Below are 16,731 nucleotides of genomic sequence, written 5' to 3'. Positions count from 1 at the left end.
TGTCAATTCCAACTCACAAAGGAAAAAGCTGGTTCTAAACAGCTTCCTTTACCAAAGAATAATTAGCTGGGTCGATATAATTTACAACCAAGGGGTGACCCCAACCAGCAGGCCAGCATCTGGAGCAGATCATACCAACTGCGGCTGCCACACCTTCCGAGGTTTGACTTCTCTGCCAGCAGGTACACTCATCCTTTACTCACATCCACCCCCACCAAATGGGATCTTGAGGCCTGGCAGAAAGAGATCCCTGCTGCCTAAATCCATCTCCAGCTAGAAGGCATGCCACCTACAGAGTGGCAGCTGAACTGAGCCAACAGTCCCACAACCTCTGCTGAGCCAATGGGTGCTTTTCTGCATCTCTACAAGGTTTGTGATCATCACATGCATTTCTTTACTGAGCTCATTGCTCCTTCCAGTACTTACTACTGCCTTCTTTTCCTCAGGCAGATTCTCCCAGCTCCACAGTGGCCCAGGACCTTCTTTAGTTCTGTGAATCAGTGTGCTCCCAAACATGGAGTCGAGCAAGTGAAGAAAATCATACCTCCTAAGATAGCTCCTCCATAGATCACTAACATGGTTAAAACAAAACCTAGAAAAAATTCACTTTGATTGCAAAATTGGAACTGAAGAGATATTTACATATTTGATAAAGATTTACCTATAATTTTTCTCTATTTAGACTAAAGTTATAAATAGCTGTCAACTACTGTGAAAAACATACAAATAAGGGAAGACAAGGCCAAAAGGCAGCAAAGATAGGAGGAGGAAGCCAGAATGAGATTATTTTACTGATGCCTTGTCTAACCTTCAAAAGCACAGCATCCCAGGGCAAAAGGGTTAAAAAGCAAGGCTTTAAGTATTTTCTTCTCAAGCCTGTGAAAAGGAGTCTCACTAATATAAGTAGAATTAAAAATTCTTAGGAACACTAAGAGATACAGGAGTGTATGTTTTCATAAATAAACCTTTTCTAAAGAAAAGGTTCCTCATTCTCCTTTACACGAAATTACAAAAGCAACCAGATGTTAATATGGTAGCTCCTATAATTTTGATAACCAAATAAAAAATCTGAAAATAGAACCAAATTAGTGCAGAAAGTTTATTTAGGCTATTTCTGAAACACCCTGTATTTGCTTCAATGTTCAAGCACGTGCAAAGTGCATGCAGTAACCGTGTCTTACCCTGGTGCTCTGGCCTCTGGGAAGTAACTGTCAGCTGAATTTTATTCCCAGGAACAAAGGTGCCTAGCACTGGGGAGTCTTCAACCCTCTTTGAAAGCTCATGGGCGGGGAGAATAGGAAAGCTAATGCAAAGCTATTTTTATCTAGATCTAACATACCAAAGGCCACTTGCAAAACATTTTGGAAGCAGGATACAGTTACTGCTTAGAAATATCAGGCATCTTATAACAGTAAGCTCTGTTGACAAAACATAATCCACTTTCACATCCAAAAGCTAATTAGGGAGCTGCTCCAGGCACCATCTAATTAACTGAAGCATATATAGAAAAAAAAAATCCTTAGAAATTATCATTGTTTAAATACACTCTATTTTATTTTTGTCTTAAAATAGTTTAACCTTTATGCTACAGACTTATTTCAAAAAAACAGAAAATCTTATCTTGCACCAAAAAATATATATATAACACTCTGTTTTATTATTTTTTTTCTCCAAAGACCATTAAATACTAAATGGAAACAAAAACTAAATAATGAATGTAAAGAAGAACCAAATTTTGTTTTAAAAACTAGAGTTGCACATTTTAAAAGATAATTCTAAGCAATGATTTGTCGTCACTGCATCAAGTCCACACTCACACTCCAGCAACAGCAGATCTGTCAACCACCAAGTGCATTGATTCCTAGCCATACAATGGCTAACATTTCATTTTCACGGTAAGAGGAGCAAAAGGCTTCAATGACCTTTGTACTCTTTTTAAAAAAACAAAAACAAAAACAAAACAACAACAAAAATATTTCCTAGTTATCCAGTGACTTTTTTAAAGATTACTACCCTTTAAAGTTTGTTAAAGAATAGGTACATAGTGTTTTAAATAAAATGAAAAAATACAACAGCATTGGACTAAAATATGTGATTATTTTAAACAAACAGTGCACAATCTGAGGAAGTTTGGTTAGGGTGCAATCATTTTTATATATACATGGAAGTCACATCATACACATACTGGAAAACAGGGATTAGGGCTCTTTGCCTTAAAAAAAAAAAAAAGTTAAACTAAAAGACAAAATTGTGTCCCCAGCTTTTTCAAAAACTGTGACACAGTATAAAAAAGCAGGCAACAAATTCATTTTGAAGTTACCTATGGTGCTAATCTGCTCAAAGTAACAATGAACAATTGACTAAATTAGCAAATCAGACAGTTCATATTCACAACTGATAATAATAAAAACAGTTTATGGGATGCTCAATTGTAAAGGATAATGGAGAGTCCATTCAGTCTGGCTCCTTCCAACGAAACGAAAGGACAACTACAGTGAACAGCAATTACATGTTACAGGCAGTCGTGATGATGTAATAAATAGCTGGTTACTGCTCTGTGGTTTCAAACTGGGTGGAGAGGAGACTTAACCAAATTAGTGCCATAAACCATCTGTGACCCAAGTGCACCATTTAGCAGAGATATTATTTTGAATGGACAATGTTCTATGAAGCATAAAAAAGTATTTATGCTACCAAATGCAAAATTTTGGTTAAAAAAGATCACCTTATAAGAAATTTCAAATGCCACAGGAGTTGTTTACCACAGAATTTTGTCATTAATATCTTGCCAGAAACTACATCCCTGCTCTACTGGATCTGGCAATGAAAGAGGAGTTGAAGCATAGTCTCTCTATTGTTAATAGGTCAGAAAGTTCCAAACTAGTAGGAGGAAAAGATGACTGTCTCTACCATCCCTTCTCCTCTCCTTTTTTGCATCTTAATTTCTAAATCTCTGTTATGGTGCATCAACTCAGGAGGCCGGGTGCTGGAAGAGGCACAGGTGAGGGCAAAGTGCAACCTGCTACAAAAGCAAAGGCCAGAAAAGAGCTTGGTTACAACTTCACTCTGCTCCCAATCTGCAGTGCACAAAGCACACTGAAAGAATTCTCTTTAGAGAATGACTATTAGGAGCTAAAGAAAATATGTCATGGGAAATCACCTGCTGTATAGAACTGGACAAACATATTAATATGAGTATGTACTGCAAAACATTCTTTAAAACGGCGCTCTGCCCTGATATTGGGGACAAAATAAGCTGCAAAAACTTCAAGTCAAATAATCCATTCTATTCTTTTCCAATGATTTTCCTGGAACACACAGACCAGAAATTGTACATTTCTGCTTTGTCTAGCATTTTAATTCAAGTCACAAACAACGTGTAACAGTAAAATTTAATAAATTAATCCTAAAGTAAAATGTGAAGTGAATCTGCAGAAGGTCCTATTTCACTCTGGCCTCTGGGTCTTTGGTTTTTGTCTAGAACTGTAGCCATGTGAGAGACTTGAGATATGAGGCTAAAACTGGAAGTTAGTGATCTTTTAAAGGCTTGATCTATTAAGAGTAGATTGACAGAAAAATAAAAAGTTGATGAAGAACAGAGGCCAGATCAAATGAGACATCAGAGAAGCTCAAAGAATACATGCTTAAATACACTCCCAGGGAAGAGGTGTATGGAAGTAAAGCAGCAGGAAGAGGGTAAAGGAACAATTGAGTCTTTCAAAACATAGAAGAAAAGGCCAGGCAGGTGGAGCCAGGCCTGTGGGGTCTTCAGGTGCATGCACACACAGGGGGTGTCTCATTTATCTCAGCGGCCCCACAGCATCCAACCTGCGAGTGCCTTATGTGAAACGGGCACTTACTAAATAAGTGTCCACTGAATGAAACTAAGAAACAGTAGTTCGCATGCTCTTATGATAAGGAAGAGCCAGCAAGGTATTTGGGGAGGGAGGCAAAGGGCTTTAAGCGATATTATATGGTAAAAATGGAACCAAACGCGCCCCCCCCCCCAAAAAAAAAGGCCAACAAAAACTGTGGAGAAACAAAAGGAGGTCTTCTAAGCCAGTATTTCTTCATTCCTCCTTGTGCACAGTACATAGTGTTTTAACTCTAGGTATTGTTTGTAAACTAATTGCACTAGTAACTACAACATGTTGGAGGAAAAAGGTAGTAACTAATGCTACAAACTCCAACACTGGTATTTCCTGAATTCCCTGAAGCTCCTACTATTCTTTGCCATACCTTTTAGATACTGTAAAACCTACAGTGCCATTAATGTGCTTTGCATCTCGTTTCTTATGGTGTATTTTGTTTTTTCTAATTTTAGGAGGTATTGGAGAAAAATACCCAAATATAGATAGAATCAGGTCAATTTCAGCTCAAGTTTGAACAGTTGTTGTACATCCTTTATAGAGAGACCAGCTATGAAAAAAGGCACTTTCCTCTCAGATTTGCAAGTGCCCAAAGCCTTAGAAGCCACACAACTCTATATTCTACCTAAGTAACAGGTTTCCATGTTTGCCCGTTATTTGAATAAACCAGGAAAAAGTTCAGGACAAGAAATTTTTCCTACTGATCTCTCAGTATTCTCTTCATATGCCCAAAAAACCTTGTGGTGGGTATCTATCCGAAATGCCTCGGCCACAAAAGGAGACATTTTCCAAAAAGTTATGAATTATTGCAACAAAGAGACAAACTAAGTCACCTTGGTAGTATTTATAAACACAAAGGGACATGTCAATTATCTGTGTTGTGGGAAGTCAGCCAGGAGCGAAGTCAGGAAAGAAGTTAGAAGACTTAAGCTAAAAGAAAATAAGACTCTGTCTTCTATTTCTAAGGACAAGTTTCAAATGCACATGCCCTACTAGGTGCCAATAAGGACCTGACTAATATGTGTGCAAATGCCCTAAGATGGGAGTGCCAATAGGTGGGCTGACAGTGGTCAAGTCTAGATATTAATTTTATTACACAGAAAAATAAATATAAGATTCAAACACTGAAATTCATGTCACCTGGTAATTAAAAGGAGGGCAAAGTTTCCTAGGAAAAAGGTCACCAAGTAAAATGAAGTTGTCTAATAAATTCATCATTCTCATATTCCTACTGAGGGAAAGAATAAATTCTTTTCCTCTGTGATTACATTATTTTCCTAAGTGACTTCTTCTGAATTACAAAAAAAGAAAAAAGAAAAAGGAGGGGAGCAACTTTCCATGATTTTTGATTATACAAATGCCACAACAGCTTCTGAGGCTGAAGCTATGACAATGAACTTCCATGTCACAAAGAGGAGGAGGAGGGAGTGGAAGGGAACAGTGCAGAGGAACACAGTGACATTGTATTACAGTAGGTATTTACGTCTGCTATCCTCATCCAAGGTAAGGTCAACAACTTCTGCAGGTGAAGCCCAGGTCTGCTGGGGAGTCACAGCAGTCCATGACTGTGTCTGCCGGCTGCTAACATACGGTGTGCCCGAGCCATGCTTCCATGAAGAAACACTCTGAATCACACCTCCTCGAGGATGGACACACCTGCAATTGAGATGAAGAGAAAAAACATGGCTAACCGTACTACAGGAAAGATAAAAGGCAATACAGCTTCACTCGTACTGATCAATACTTTTACTAAGATCAATCTACTATACAAGTTCATGAAAACCACAACCAATTATCCCTCCCCTTTTCTTCCCTCCCTCCATGTCTGTCCATCTCCCCTCTCAGTTTAGCCTAAAAAAGCCAGGATTTTTGTCTCATTCAAAACTCCTGAGTTGCCTGGCCGGCACGGCTCAGTGATTGAACGTCAACCTATGACCCAGAAGGTCACAGTTCAATTCCCGGTGAGGGTACATGCCCTGGTTTCAGGCTCGATCCCCAGTGGGGGGGCGTGCAGGAGGCAGCTGATTAATGATTCTCATCATTGATGTTTCTATCTCTCTCTCCCTCTCCCTTCTTCTCTGAAATCAATAAAAAAATATTTTAAAAAAACAACTCCTAAGTTATGTATAGGTCTGTTATCGACAATGGATATATTTCTCTGAACTCATTTAAACCTTTGGATCTTCAGGACAGGGCACCATATAAATCCAGAACAAAATGAATATGCCCAAATAATCTTAGTTTGAACAAATGAAACAGTAAGAAATATAAGTGAAACTTGTTCTTAAAATAAGTTCTGTGCCATATTTGGTAATAACACCTTCAAAGACAATAATAGTAATATCCCTTTAAGGATTAAATTTCTAAAAGTCTGTAAGTACTAGATCATGCATAAAGGATCAATTTCCCTCGTTCTGAAGGTGACAACAGAAACACTTGGCTCCTTCATCAGAACTTCTTATGCTTTAGTTCAGTATAAGTAACAAATACTCAGTTTAGATTCTTTAAAGGTAACAAGTACTCAGTTTAGATTCTCTAAAAGTACTCCATCAGAGGAACAGAACTGCCTCTTGCTGATGAACCTCACTAAGAGTTTACTGGAAGAAAATTGTTTCAGAAGCACTGACAAATCATTTCACATTCTGGTCAAATGATAGGACTGTGAGGTTCCAGTTTAAACCACTGAGTAAGTTTTGATTCAAATGAGAGGAAAGCTCAATTTATCATCATTATTTCAGGAAGAAATAGAACCCAACTGTTATAAGCCCTAAAGAGATGCCCTATAAAGAAAAATGTTAGAGGCTCAAAAACTGTAAGGCAACTAACATAAAGCACAGATTTTCATGTGGTATCACATATTCTTTTTTTCTACATTATGAAAGGCATGGGGTGAGAGCATACTCAGTTATTTTTTAATTGGTCCAATCCCAATTCTAGTGCAGATACAGGCTTTCTCACAACTGCATATGACTGGCAATAGGTATAAAACAGTACCTAGTCTTATAACCAAGGAAATGCTTAGGCCTTACTTTTGGCGGGGGGCAATAACTTTTTGTTGTTGTTAATCCTCACTTAAGGATATTATTTCCATTGATTTTTAAAGAAAGCAGAAGGGAAGGGGGAGAGGAAGGAGAGAGAGAGAGGAAGGGAGAGGGGGGAGAGAGAGAGAGAGAGAGAGAGAGAGAGAGAGAGAGAGAGAGAGAGAGAGAGAGAGAGAGAGGAAGGAGAGAGAGAGAGAGAGAGAGAGAGAGAGAGAGAGAGAGAGAGAGAGAGAGAGGGGAAGGGGGGAGAGAGAGAGAGGGAGAGAGAGAGAGAGGAAGAGAGGGAAGGAAGGGGAGAGAGAGAGAGAGAGAGAGAGAGAGAGAGAGAGAGAGAGAGAGAGAGAGAGAGACATTGATTGGTTGCTTCCGGCACATGCCCCAACCCAGGCATCGAACCTGCTACCCAGGTACGTACCCTTGACAGGGATTCGAATCTGAGACCCTTCAGTATGCGTGGGCTGACACTCTTTCATCCACTGAGCAAAACTAGCCAGGGCATAAACAATAACTTTTGATAGAATAATTTCCTGCTCTTCATACACTAAAACCAATAAAGGACAGACTTCACAGTAGAAGAGATTAAAAAAGAAAATACAGAAAGGGGCAGGCTCTGATGGTCAGCTTTTGATACAGTTAACTTATATTCTTTAAAAAAATTAAAAATTAATCATTCTTGCTGTCATTTACAGAGCCTGAAGGTGACCTCTTAGATAATACTCCTTCTTATTTTTCCTAATTGAGGATGAAATGAATCCTGTGGCTTTAGGAAAATATTTGTCTGTCTCCCTTGATTTTTTTAGGATTAATGTTAGCAATTGGGTTCTAGGAAGCAACCAGTCTAAAATGCAAAACGCTTCTCACATCTATTCTTTTGCTGAGGGATGAACAGACATTAACACCAATCACCACAGAACCAAAGACTACGCAGTGCATTAGGTAAGGGTCTGATTATCACAAAGGCTTCAGAGAATAAGTACTGAAGGAACTGTTCCAACACAGTTCCATGACAGAAAGATCTGTGCTATAAGGATTTAATTTCCTAGGGTAATTACCAATGAGGCCGGTAGAAGAAAAGAAGGAAAAGGGACCAAGAACCAAGAAAAATATTGGCATAGGGGTCATAAATTAAAACTGCTGGCAAAATGAAGTGGCACAGAAATAGAGGTGTTGGAAAAGTCTCTCACTGGCAAAGAATATCTTGTGAAAGTAGACTGTCCAACAATAAACACCTGGAAATTACAACATTTAGGTCAGGAGTTCATCACAGCAATACAAAGCAGCCATAAAAGATGCATTCAATTATTAGTTCAGAAAGCATGCTTTCTAGTGTATTTGACTAGAAGAAACACAGAAGTGAGCATATCAAAATTGAAAGTAAAAGAGCAGGAAAGATGTTAACATGCAAGAAAAGAAAAGCAACTTAAAAAAAAAAAAAGCACATTACAACTAGAATTACTAAGTCAAAGGTCAAACAAAATGCTTCCAAATATGGAAAAATGGCACCCAAAGCAATTCAGAACAACCACAATTCCACAGAAAACTCAAGGACCAAGTTTGCATTTTTAAAAACCTCTCAGAAAGCCCCCAACAAGGTAGAATATCATAAGAAAAAATAAGAACAGGATGACTAAACCCAAACAAAACATCTGTGCATGCAAAGCAAATTAGAACAAAAAGATGTTGATCAAAACCTAAAACCTTTTTCCAAGCGATAACCCTGCCAGAAGCCCATCAATACTTCATAACTGCAACCCTAGACCTGTAAAAGAAATAAATTCCAGATGAGATACAGGCGGCCACAGGGGCAATTCTGAAGCAACCAGGAAAGCCTCTCCCCCACCTGCTTCTCAGCTACTTAATCTCAATGTTTAAAAGCTTACTGGGCTTCTTTTCTAAAGAAACTGCTGAAATCTTTTCAGAAAGACAGAAGAGTCAGTCAGACTCCACTCAGTCTGTAACCAAAGACCAAAACAAAAGACAGCCCCAACATGATCTGTTAACTCTACATCCCATTGTTCGGACAATATAACTACTGAGATTTCAGAATGGAATTGCCACCTCCAAGATATGATTTCCCCAGGATTCAAACCAAAGAGTCAGAATAAAACACATCTTTACACTTCAGATTCTGTAAGAGAAAGTCCTTGAAAGTAATATTATATAGCATGTCATTTAAAATGTAGCTAAAGTCAGAACAAAAGTGAAACAAACATTATCTATAGAATAAAATGACAATATGGATAAAAGACCTAACAAGTTTAGAAGAGGGTGTACCAGAGATCATTTGTGTGTATGTTGGAGGTGATGAGGGACTTAGAATTTACATTTCCAAGTTTTAACAGAACTATGATAATTTTAACTCCAGATACCAATAATATTGGTAGAAAAAGAAGCAAAAATTTTCATGATGGAAGAAAAGTTGAACAAAGAAGCTGAAAAGAAAGATGGCTCACTCTACAACATTTTAGGCATAAAGAGAGTCAAGAAGGGAGACTTGGGAGGAGTTACTAGAGAACTGGACCAAGTGATATGTCTCAACAGAGTAAGAGATTAGATAAACAACATAGGTTACCGTCTACTCTTTCCTACTTCAGTAGGAACACATGAATAATAACAGTGAATTAAAATTTGAAATGTAACTCAAGAGGAAGTTGGTGAATGGATAATGTGTTCCTGGCACTAATGAAGGTAATTTACCTACATCAATCTGTCAATAGGCAGGGTAAGTTTTATAGGAGGGAGTCTGAAGTAAAAAACAAACAAACCAAAAAAAAACTATAATATTCTAGAAAGATCCTGACATTGGGGCTTAAAAAGAAAATGTCTTCTATATTATAAGAAACAATGGTAAAATGAACTAACAGCAGACACATGCTGAAGTAAAAGAATAAATAAGGAGTTCTACTTCCTCATCTAATAGATAAGTCAGCTTGAAGGGGATAAACAGAAAAATAGAAGATAATAGGAAAACAGTTTTAGAACAGGCAGAAAAAAAAGGAAAAATATGAGATAAAGAAAAGATTAAGAATGAAAATTCTTTCCCACGAGAATAGGGAAAATAACCATTAAAAAAAGGAAACAGCTATACAGGAATATTTATGGCATAAATAAAGATAGAGAATAAATGCTAATATAATACTAGTTCTAGTAAAAATAACTGGACCTTTTGAGAGATGGCACTTTAAACTATGACTTAACTCTGTATTCCTAAAGTCTCAATTGTTTAACTGAAAAATGCTCTGAGTATAATCAGTTTTCATTAGAAAAAGGCACCCTAAATTTCTGTGCCAGGTGTATTTTGCCCCACTCTCCACTTCTAAATTCACCTTTTATAACAGAAGAAATGCTGGTGAATGTTTTATTGCTAACCAAAGAGTAAAATCAGATCTAAGGGCAAGGCAATGTAGATGTTGCGGAAATCAGGAAACCACAACTTAACTCTTATAACATCGGAGAAAAGTTATTTGCTATACAGAATACAGATTTTCCAAAGTCTAAATTTTTGTCTTATATCTACGTGTGTTAAATGTCCCCCAAGAATACCTCTGAGGGCTGCAACCAATTCTTATCATAAAGCAAGAGTCAGTAAATTTTTTCTGCAAAGGGCTACATGGTAAATATCTTAGGCTTTTGAGGGCTATAAGGTATCTGCTGAAACTTCTGAATTCTGTCACCGGTTGCAAAAAAACACCCATAAATAATATGTAAATGAAGAAGCATGGCTCTGTCCCAATAAAACTTAATTCATGAATACATTTTATTTGAATTTCATAGAATTTTCACGTGTCACAAAACATTATTCTTTTGATTTTCCCCCCAACCATTTAGAAAGCCATTCTTAGCTCAAGGTCCGTACAAAAACAGGCAGCAGGCCAGATTTGGCCATTGGGCTAGTTTGCTGACCTCTATTTTAAAAATACCAAACTTCATAAAATATTTTCACAATTGGCTGCCTTGTAACTTTTTTTTACTCTAAGAAACAGAACTCTCTGAGTCACATAAATATCATTAGAAATATCCTCTGTTAGATACAGACCAAAGTAACTTGCAAGTTTTAATGAAAGACAAGGAGAGGTACTCTAAGAAACAAGCAAAAGAGATACGTCATCAGATGCATATTTCCCAATTGTTTGCTCCAATATATTTCAAGATAAAGTGAAAGGCAAGAAAATATAAGAGGGGGGGAATATGTCCTAAGAGAAAAATCTGTCATGTACTCTAAACAAGAAAAACATCAGTTCTAGTTCACATACACATATGGTCAAGCTGTTCTTGATGAGATAATATGCAACACATTCTGAAGCTCATATCATGTCTAATCAAAAAGTGTTTCTTAAGCCAAAGGAAGCCGAGATAGCTCCCACCATTCATGCCAGCCATACTGTGATGCCTACCATTTTCTTCTCCCTTGATTTCTAGTTAACATTCACAATTTAAAGTACCAGAATACTCCAAAAAATATCCTACCTTGCATGTTCCTGAACTCCCACAATCTCCACTTCACTATCTGAAGAGGCAATATTAATTTCTTCATTGAGTGGTGCACTGCCAGCAGATGTCTTGTCACTTGCTAGGAACCCTGGATCCAAATGACCTGAGAGAGAAGGGGGGTTAGGGGGGATAAGCACTACATTTTGATTTCTTACAACAGCACAAAGAACTCATTGACAGACTTCTCATCTAGGTACAATCACAGAAAGAGAATGGTCTTATGAGTTCTTGCCACAACAAAACGGTTACCCATGTCAAGTAAGCAGCAGTGTTCTAGTAAAAAAAAAAAAATTTAAACAGACCACACCACACGCTCATAGTTATAAGAGCGTTTTGAACAAGGAAATACATAAAAGTAAGAATTCCAAGTCTTACTCCCTACTTGTATTCCTTAGGAGAAAAAACTTAAGAGTACTTTGGTGAGTATGTATAGTATATCTAAATATAGGTAAATTTCTCTATAATAAAAGCCTAAGCGACCGTTACTGCGGAACAACTGGTCACTTTGATGTGCACTGACCACCAGGGGGCAGACGCTTGATGCAGGAGCTGCCCCCTGGTGGTCAGTGTGCTCCCACAAGGGGAGCACTGCCAGCCAGAAGCCAGACTCAAGGCTGGTGAGCAGAGCCACGATGGTGGGAGCCTCTCTTGCCTCCCTGGCAGTGCTAAGGAGCAGCGAGCAGGCGGGCGAGCAGGCGGGCGGTAAGGAGCAAGGGGTCCCAGACTGCAAGGAGGAGGAGCAGCAAGCAGGTGGGCAGACATCCCCTGAGGGTCCCGGACTGCAAGAGGGTATAGGCTGGGCTGAGGGATGCCCCCTCCCCCCCAGTGCACAAATTTCGGGAAAACGAGCCTCTACTAAACTATAATAATACTCTACGTTTTGTTCCATAATGCTTTTTGCATTTAACTAGTCTGTCTGTAAATAACCCACATAACAATTCTGCCAGTACTACTTAGAGGGCAAAGGAGCTCTCTGCTTCTTATCATTTCAATAGAACAAAATTCTACCAGAAAAGTTCAAAGGCATATATGGAATAAATACTTTTCTCTAAATTTTAAACAAATTTAACAATTTTCTCTAAAGGAATGCAGATTTGAAAAAAAATCTAGCCCCAAACCACATATAAAAATGAAGATCGCAATTTTTGCTCTGAGCAACTAAAACATAACCTGTATGGCGTTGACAGTTCTCATTAGACAGACACAAACCACACAACTCTGGTAAAAACAACTGTTTGTGGCACTGGGTCACACAAGGATTATTTCACAAGGGTCTTAATAAAGCTTCTATTACACAGTGCAATAAAAAACATTCTCCAATATCACAGAAAGCGTGAGCTTCCACAGAATTCTCTCTCAAGAAAAGCTAATGACATAGCATCAAAGTACATAGCTCTATAAAAAATTCTAGCAAAAGTTAAAATTCAGCATATTTCCCCATGTCTTAAATGTTCTGACATAAAAGGATGAATTTTAGAATATCTAGGAGTTAGTATGAATAAGCAGTTACAACAGGTACAAATTTGCATTTATTCTTTAAAGGGATTTTTATTTAAATACTAGAGGCCCGGTGCACAGTTTCGTGCACGAGTGAGGTCCCTCGGCCTGGCCTGCAGGAATCGGGCCAAAACTGGCTCTCCAATATCCCCCAAGCGGTCCCGGATTGCGAAAGGGCACAGGCCAAGCTGAGGGACCCCACTGGTGCACGAGTGGACTGGGGAGGGACCATGGGAGGGCTCCAGGGCGTTTCTGGCCCATCTTGCCCAGTCCTGATCGGCTGGACCCCAGCAGCAAACTCACTTATCCCCCTCCTTCTCTCTCAGATGCTACTGGTTGGAGCATCTGCCCCTTGGTGGTCAGTGTGCATCATAGCAACTGGTCGAACGGTCGAACGGTCGGACACTTAGCATATTAGGCTTTTATTATATAGGATATTGTCACCTAATACCGAATTATTTTCTCCATATTTTTTAAAAAAAAACTTTTATGGCACCTTATATAAATTAAACCAGTAAGGTTTATACAACTCTCCCTTCCCCTCATCTATTTCAATTTTTCAAGGTCATTGAGAAACCTTGTACTTTCATACTCCTGCAAACATTTTTTCTTTTTAAAGTTATAGGTGGTCCCAAAGCAAAAACTTTACCGTTTTTATACCCTTTGACCCTGTAATCCCACCCATGACAATTCAGTCTAACGAAAAAAACTTTAAGCAAAATGCTATGATGTCCAAAGATAAACACTACAGTGCTATGTAAAAACCTGGGGAAATGTATGAACATGTAAGTATCACACATAACGCTATAAAGATATGCAGGCGCTGGGTAAAAGCTGTGAAAAGTAATCAAGTTTGAATATAATTGTGGGTCTTTTTTTACAATTCTTTAATAGTATTTTTTTCTATGAAAAGGATGCATAAATGAGAAAACAGAAGACTAAAAAGCTTAAACTGGCTTCTAGATACAACTGGTGATTGAGATATCACAGTTTAGATAGGATTCTATCAGTGGCAGTGAGCACTCATCTTTGAACCTTATGAACATACAAAAGATGGCATTCACCAGACAAAACCCAGTTTTGTTAAAGTTAGGGTAGCTGCTTAAATGGAGTTTTTGGTTAAGTCTAGGTTTGGTAAACCTAGATTCTTGCTCTGACTCTGATACTTTGCTTGTAAGCCAAGTCTTTTATCCAATTTCTACTTAAGTGTTGTAGTTATCACTATTGTCATGTACACTATTTCTACAGAAAGGAATACAAATTGACAAGTATCTCTTTTTTCAATTATTTTGAGCAGCTTTGCTTTGTGCAACTGTAACAGTTTACTTCATCGATTTGTTCTTCAATAAGTACTTGTTTCTAACATGCTATGCACTGTGTAAAGTGCTAAGAATACTATGGGGAACAAGAGAGGTATACTCTCTACCCTAAACAAGCTTACACTGCATCTGGGGATAATAAAAAGTAGTCCATTGCCAAGTGGCTTGAAAACTGCTCTGAAAAGGAGGTAGAGAGTCCCTGGAAACAAATAGAAAAGGAACATTTCCCAGACTAGAGGATAATCAAGGAAACTGAACTCTCAGGGAGAAGTAAGCTCAGGTAAGAAGTAGCAGCATAAGAAACACTATATTATCCTTTAGGGTATAAAAGTTTGCTGGGATCAGCCGGTTTGGCTCAGCGGTTGAGCATCAACCTAAGAACCAGGAGGTCATGGTTCGATTCCCGATCAGGACATATGCCTGGGTTGCGGACTTGGTCCCCAGTGCAGGGCATACAGGAGGTAGCCGATCAATGAGTCTCTCTCATCATTGATGTTTCTATCTCTCTCTCCCTCTTCCTTCTTCTCTAAAATAAATAATGAAATAAAAATCAGTGCAAGACAAAATACGGCACATGAGGTTAAATTAGAGTGGGCTAAATACAAATTTCTTGGTGAATGTTAACTCTAGACTAAAGGTGTGAGAGTTTTGCCACATTTCCTGTCAGAGCCATTAGATAAAGTATGCTATTCAGATAACAAGTCAGCTGGGATCCACATCAAGTCTGTGGGATGCCATGCTCTTCAAGAGACACCAAGGCATTCTCCAATAGCCAAGAATGAATTCCCCATTCTATTTCAGACCCAAGGCAATTAGTCCTTTTCTCTCAATGTAACCCTCTTTAGCATGCCACATTCCTTTGAGAGCTCCTGTGCAGAGCCTGACATTCTCTGGCCTTTGGTCCATTCCCCACTGCCTCCCCACCCCATGGCCTCACAGGAATCCAATGTCAGAACACTGCCTAAAGAATACACAAAGATGATATGAGGTTCTTTAAATGCTGTCAGTGGTTATAATCTATTCCCATTCTAGGACAAGAATAAGCCCTGTAGAAAAAGTGTAAATACCACTATTACCATATGTTAAACTGAACATTTTTTGTCCTCCCACTACAGACCTTTTCAACACATAAGTCAGAAAGAAGCAATAGAAAAAGTGGTAACTAAATTATCATGGGAAATATTTCTTTTGCCTTCAGAAGAAATAATGTAGCTACTTTTTATTTTTTAACTGATATCAGAGAGAGGAAGGGAAAGGAGAAACACATCCATGTGAGAAAGAAACATTGATCAGTTGCCTCTGGCATGCACCTTGACCAGGGATCGAACTCACAACCTGGGTATATGCCCTGACCAGGAATGAAACCCACCACCTATTGGTATACGGGATGCTGCTGCAATCAACTGAGTCACCCGAGCCAGGGCTGTAGCTACTTTTTAAATCACTAGTTTTAAGAACTAGTCCTGGACCTCTTTGTAGCACTTAAAGGAAATTATTACATACTGGATGGCAACAGCATGTTAGCTATAAAATAGGTTAATATTTTAAGGTGCTACTCATTTAGCTTTAAAACAAACAAATTATTAGCTTGTGTTTAGTTTGCTCAAGAATGTTAAAAACAACTTTAAAAAGGGAAAGGTTAGAAAATAAAATCTTAGTCATCCATATGAAGCTTGTAAACATGAGGAACCTGACCAAAATTGACCTCCTTCATAAGACTGATATACTGACTTTAAAGTGCTAATAATAGAAACATGGCCATTCTGGTCTGATTATAAAAAGCCCTACACTAAGGACAGGAACCCCAAGATTTGTTTCTCTGCACTACAACGAAGCTTGCATAATGAACAAATCAAGATTACCATTCCTATTTTAAGAATGAGAAAATGCACAATGCTTACCTTCTTAACAAGAAGGCTGATGGGGGGGGGGGGGGAAATAGGAAGATAGGATCTTTTGTTTAGAATTTTTAATTTCCCAGGGGGAAAAACCCTAAATAAATTTAGTTTACCATAATTATAAGTCTTCCAAACCAAAATAATTTCAGACTTATGCTTCTCTTAGCCTCATCTACACGTTTACAGTGAGCTATTACTATCAATAAACAAAAATATCAGATATGTTGATACTGTTTCCTAAACATATCCAGTGCAAGAGTTAGCTGGGGGTGATTATTAAAAACAGATTCCCACACTCCATTTCAGATCTACTTTCAAAATATTTGGGAGAAACCCTAGGAGTCCGAACTTTTAAAAGCACCCTAGGTAATTTCTATACTCAGACAAAGTTTAGGAAATACTGTAACAAGAGCAACTTTATGCCAGGGCAGGGCATAAATTAGCAATCCTTTAATTGGGCCCATTAATTACCTCCTTATTCGGTCTATTTGAGCATAAATACATTAACATCATGCTGGTTAGCACTCCTGTGGGCCTACTGTGTACTGTTCTCAGTACATTATATATGTTATTTCACATTAATGATAACTAACCTTTAGGTGTGGATACTAGTTTT

At 38.3% G+C, this 16,731-nt stretch overlaps 1 protein-coding gene across 3 annotated transcripts in view; it reads right to left on the bottom strand.

Annotated features, from left to right (window-relative positions):
- Nucleotides 1-1,532: 1,532 nt before the first annotated feature.
- The window catches only part of ARK2N (arkadia (RNF111) N-terminal like PKA signaling regulator 2N), a 67,980-nt gene continuing 52,781 nt past the window's right edge, over nucleotides 1,533-16,731 (bottom strand). For 2 of the 3 annotated variants that reach the window (XM_028135968.2, XM_008157990.3), the window contains 2 exons: nucleotides 11,378-11,504; nucleotides 1,533-5,525 (listed from right to left, as the gene is read on the bottom strand). In XM_028135968.2, coding sequence (XP_027991769.2) covers nucleotides 5,336-5,525; nucleotides 11,378-11,504 — 317 coding nt within the window. In that variant the 3' untranslated portion in view covers nucleotides 1,533-5,335. Of the gene's footprint in view, nucleotides 5,526-8,606; nucleotides 8,670-11,377; nucleotides 11,505-16,731 lie in introns of those variants that run through there. The other variant, XM_028135982.2, reaches the window with a different exon arrangement.

This window comes from Eptesicus fuscus, chromosome 12 (assembly GCF_027574615.1).
Source record: "Eptesicus fuscus isolate TK198812 chromosome 12, DD_ASM_mEF_20220401, whole genome shotgun sequence".
NCBI lineage: Eukaryota > Metazoa > Chordata > Mammalia > Chiroptera > Vespertilionidae > Eptesicus > Eptesicus fuscus.
This window is presented reverse-complemented; position numbering and strand designations above follow the sequence as displayed.